The sequence below is a fragment of the Mesitornis unicolor genome, unplaced genomic scaffold (genome assembly GCF_000695765.1).
Source record: "Mesitornis unicolor isolate BGI_N332 unplaced genomic scaffold, ASM69576v1 scaffold20132, whole genome shotgun sequence".
NCBI lineage: Eukaryota > Metazoa > Chordata > Aves > Mesitornithiformes > Mesitornithidae > Mesitornis > Mesitornis unicolor.
The window spans coordinates 1-4,963 of record NW_010168815.1 but is presented as its reverse complement, the minus strand read 5'-3'; the positions used below and the strand labels follow the sequence as shown (position 1 = coordinate 4,963).

Genomic DNA, 4,963 nt, shown 5'->3' with positions numbered 1-4,963 from the left:
ACCAGGACAGAGTATCCACAGTCAAACTATCTACTGGTGATGGCCTTCAGCGCATGTGATTGCTTAGATGATTTCTGCTTCTTGTTAGGGCGAGTACTAATCGACTCATGCTATAACCACGGCAGGGATTATTCTAACAAATGAAACACATGAATAATTTTGTTCCCTGAGGCACTTCTGGTTCTGTTCCCAGACAAGGTCTAGCAGTTGATAATAAATGTACCCATGGGGTCAGAAGTTGTTTATTCCTGATCTCTGAACTTCCACTGGGCTACAGCTGGGACAAGACCTAGCTAGGAAGTCCAGGATGTCTCAGAATGCTACCTCAGTTTTTTTGTGAACTGCGTTAGAAATGAGACATATCTTGGCATAAAAATTAGAAATTCTTTGGACTAAGAAGAAACTTTGATAAGTTTCTTAGGTTAAATTAAATTAAAGTTTCAACCCTATTTTCTTTCTATTCATACATAGAAAATACTAGTATATTATAAGGGGATTTAAAAAGAATAAAAAGCATTATGATCCATTTTCTTTATTTTTCAGTAAAAGTGAAGATGGAAATGGAAGAAGGTAAAAGCCCTTTGCATTTGAAATGATGCCAAAATGTTCAGAAGTCACAAAGATTAAATTCAGGGAATCAATACCCAAATGTGGATTTTCAATATAGTTATTGCATGAGTGTCAGCCCTTTTAATTGATAAGGCAATAGTGACAACTGCACATTGTAGCCCACACGAGGTCTGCTGTCTAGTCAAGACTGCAGATGTTTACAAGGAAGTGACAGGCCAGCAGTGACCTTTTTGAAAACTCAAATCAAATGCCTACTCTTGGATGGAAATCTCTTGGAAAGCTTCTAATACTCCTAACCTCTCCATGGTGACCACTCTTCTGCCTTTTTCAAGATTATTCAGAGTTACCCTTAGTTAGTTGAGTGGCCCCGTAAACTCTGTGAACTTTATTTATAGATCGTCAGTGGGACCTTGAATGCCTATGGCTCAATCCACTTAAGTACCTGCAGGTGCCTTGGATAATTTGTGATGTCCTTGGTCATCCCGCTTATGTCCTAGCTGTCATCCCGGAAGGAAGCAGATAATTCATTGATCTTTGACTGTATCTGACAGATACAATGTGAACTAACAGAGTTCCACAGGAGATCAGAGACCTTTTAGAGACATCCCTACATGCCACATGGGGTACACAAGGCCATCTCAAATGCACTATGCATTCAGATGCCTACCCATCTGAATAACTCTCATAAATGTGGTCAATTAAAGCACAAACTAATCAGGCTTTGAAAGAAGTCCTCTACCAGCAGTACAAATAAAAGTCTTGTTCACAGCTGCTTCAGGACTTATCCAAAGAATAACTTACTGAGTTATCTAAAGATAATAAAGTTGAAATAGTGTGATACATTCATGGCTTAAATTATTGAATTGGATCGACATGTACTTAACTCAAAGCAGTTGGCAGTGTAATCCAAGGTTGCACTTGCTATATGGTTTGTCTTGTTGAGCCATTCTATCAAAGAGCTTACACTGATAGCTGTCTACTGTCTTTTCTAGAAAAAAACCAATTGAAGTCAGTGTTAGGTAAGATGCTTTTGCTGTTCACGCATTTAATTGTCTTTGTGCTAAAGTTATGTTCACTTTGGTTTTTTTTCTGGGTTGATTTGTTTGTCTGTTTGCATCTGATTACTGGATTTGGTGGCACAGCTTAATGTGGTTAAAAGTTTGAAATGTAATGCAAGGCTCAGCTGAATCAACTAATTTTCATGTGAAAAACGGCAGGCATAGTTTGACATATTTACTTTTTTTAAGAAAAGAAAGGCTTTAAGTATTGTAGGACTTGTGTGTGTGTGTTTAGTTGTAAAACTATCTAGTAGAAAGTGTGCTGGATGGATTTGTTTCCCACAGAAATGACACAACTTTAAGGCTTTATGGAATGCAGTGCAATAGTCCACTAAGTAATTTTTAACTTCAAATTTATAGCCAATAAGTACTCTGCTAATAGTATTTCTTTTATTCTATGTGCTGAACTTTTCAGAAGAAGAGAAAACAAAAAACCAAGCAGGTAACTCTCATTTTCTTAAAAAATTCATTGAGAATGGATGCTGTTCTGCCTCAATGAAAATAAGCTACTCTGTTTAATTAGCTTGCTTTCATTTAAAATTACTGAAAGGAACCCAAATTCTCAATACAGTTTTCTCATTCTCTCCTATCTCTCTTATGTTACTGAGAAAAAACTGTAACTGCTTTTATCCTGCAAATTTCATGTCAGAAATCATAAGTGTACACAGTACTGGGGACATCATTCTAATGTCTTTCTGAGAAACATTTTTTTCATTTTTGCCTTTTTTACATCACTCATTCATGTTATTCCTTTGCAGCAAAGTCCAAACTCAAAAAGCGCTTTGGTAAGAAAACATGTCTTATGTAAATCTGACAATCTTGTCAAGTTTAGAAACAACAAGACAAGGCCTCAGGCGAGTATGTCTATGTTATCCATGAATTTGAAGCCAAGTTATATGGTGAAATATCAACCTATAGAGAGGAATAATCTCCTATGCCATACTTTGGCGTTATTCTATTTTGGAAAACTAGAATAAAAAAAAGAAAAACAAGTGTTGGTGACTGGAATATTTTTGCCTTTCAGGTCGACTGAAAGCAGAGCTAGGTAAGTGGTTTAAAATTCTAGTAATTAGAAGTGTTTGTGGAATACAAGGAGGAAGGCTAAAACTGATGCAGAATAACAGGATGACAGAGATTGCACATTAGTAGCCTTCTCAGTATTTTACACTGAGAAGTAACTAACTGTCCTCTAAAAACATAATACTGTAATGTCTATTTCCTTTCTGCAGATTTCTGGGAAGCCCGGAGTCATGCAGGTGAGCTGGCAGGAGGAAGGGTGTGAAAATGAAGTGGCCATCTGTCCAAGTCACCCTGGAATGGCAATGCCATGATGTTAGAGATACAGTGACTGAGCTGGAGTCACAGTAATATGCCTGGTTTGGGTAACAGGAAATGATGCATGTGAGGGATGTGGATTCTGAGAAGACCAACAATTCTGGAGCGGATGGATGGCCACAGGAAAAGGATAAAGAGATGTATGGCAAAGTGTGTGGACTCGCACCCTGAGAAAGGCCATGGCTGCTCAGAGCTTTGAACACTTCATCCATAGCCCTGTGCAGAGAAAGGTTCCTGAGCTAGTCTTTTCATTGGATGATTCTCCTTTTCTTCTCCAGCTGCCCTAACTGTGAATCCTGACTGCCGAGTCCTGGAACTCCAGGTGCCAGGGGTTTCAGATGTGAAGAGCAATGTGTCTGAACCTACAAACGCTTCCTCCACAGTCCCTGTCCTGGTGGGGAAGGAAGGGTTTTCAGCTGGGAAACACTACTGGGAGGTGGAGGTGGGCCAGCAGCAGGACTGGGTGCTAGGGGTGATGAGAGAGAAAGAGAAACAGGAAGAGGAAGGGATCCTTCCTGGGGAGGACTACTGGGCTCTGCACAGGTCCCAGGGAGAGATTTTCTCTAGTGAAGGGCATCGCAGGATTGAGAAGCAGCAGAGTTATTCAGTGATTGGTGTGCTTCTGGATTTGGAGGAAGGGCAAGTGAGCTTTTATGAAGCAGAGCAGAGGGCCATGTTGGTGAGGATGCCTTTATGGCTTGGAAAGGAACCTGCAGAAAAGTTTTACCCATTTCTACCTAAAAAGGAAGGGACACCCACACTTCTTATCCGCCCAGTCAAAATCCCTGTCCCATTAAAGCTTCTTTAAATAGGACTATGAGAAGTAACAGGCTAAGGAAAGACAGTTGAGTAGAAAGAAGAAGGGAAAACTTAAGTCTCAGACATCAGTAATGTAAAATTAAATAAGATGTAACCTGAGTCTGAAACAGGAAAAAAAATTGAGAAAGGAAAAAAAATCAGCTAGTTGGAAGAGGACTGGGATCAGATTCAGGAAACCCTAGGCAGAAATATGAGTTCCCATTACAGGTCATGAAAGTCTGATCAGTGCAGCAATGGTTTCAGTTGTTTGAAGTTGATAGAATTGTAATGTAGGTGATGTTAAATAGCCTGATTTTCCCTCTTCTCTAGGCAACAGGACTTGTACTCCATGTTCTGTATTTATGTTAGGTTGAGTGCCATCCTTAAAGTTAGCCAGGCCAATTTTTACCATTTTTGTATCAAGAAATGAAATAAATGTATTTTGAAAGAAAAAAAGTGTCATTTTGAAAACGTTTCTTTTAAACTTTAACCTTATTGGAAAAGCTATGGTAGGAAAAAGAGTTAAAAGAGGGGTTATGGTTTCCAAGAACGTGCTAAAATTGTGCAGGGTATTGAGCATATCTAATTTCTCTGCATCACTATGGTTGGCTAATCCTGGCTACCAACCAAGCACCAGCACAGATACTGCTCCCTCCTCCTTTGTCAAGACTGGTGAAGAAACTGGAAGGAGAAAACTCATGGGTCAAAATAAAGACTGAGGAATCACTTACCCACTGCTTTCATGAGCAAAAGAGATTAAAAAAACTCTAAACTTATCCTCTTTGGACCAACAGGAATATGTATGTAGGGTTCCTTAGTAAGGGACCATCGATAAGTATTTACCAAGCGGATTGGGCAGCCAGTCCCCAGACTGCAGCTTCTAGTTTTTTTGGTCCATTTAACACCCCTTGCAGAGACACAAAAGGGTTAAGGTTTCACCTCCCGCTTCGCGGGGATGGGGGCAGTTGCTGGTGTCTCCTTTACATTCCCAGTTTTATCCTCCAGCAATTCCACCAGCTGCCTTATGGGCTCGGTGCCCTGCCCATGTAACAACATTGGAGGCACACCCAGTGCTAACGCTTTTCGCCAGAGGCTGTTCCTCTCGGATTCCGAGGCTTTACCAGGCCTCCCTTTCTCAGGCTCGGTTTGCTGAGGGGGAGGGGGCCACTCATCAGGAGGGTTTTGGCTGGTTTGCCGGATCC

General features: G+C 40.5%; 1 protein-coding gene across 1 annotated transcript in view; it reads left to right on the top strand.

Annotated features, from left to right (window-relative positions):
• LOC104536522 (butyrophilin subfamily 3 member A3-like) overlaps positions 1-3,642 on the top strand; it is a gene marked incomplete at its 3' end in the record, with an annotated part of 7,391 nt that extends 3,749 nt beyond the window's left edge. The window contains exons 3-5 of the mRNA XM_010179160.1: positions 2,653-2,673; positions 2,858-2,884; positions 3,242-3,642. Of these exons, the coding sequence (XP_010177462.1) occupies positions 2,653-2,673; positions 2,858-2,884; positions 3,242-3,642 (449 nt within the window). The remainder of the gene's footprint in view (positions 1-2,652; positions 2,674-2,857; positions 2,885-3,241) is intronic.
• Between the last annotated feature and the right edge of the window lie 1,321 nt (positions 3,643-4,963).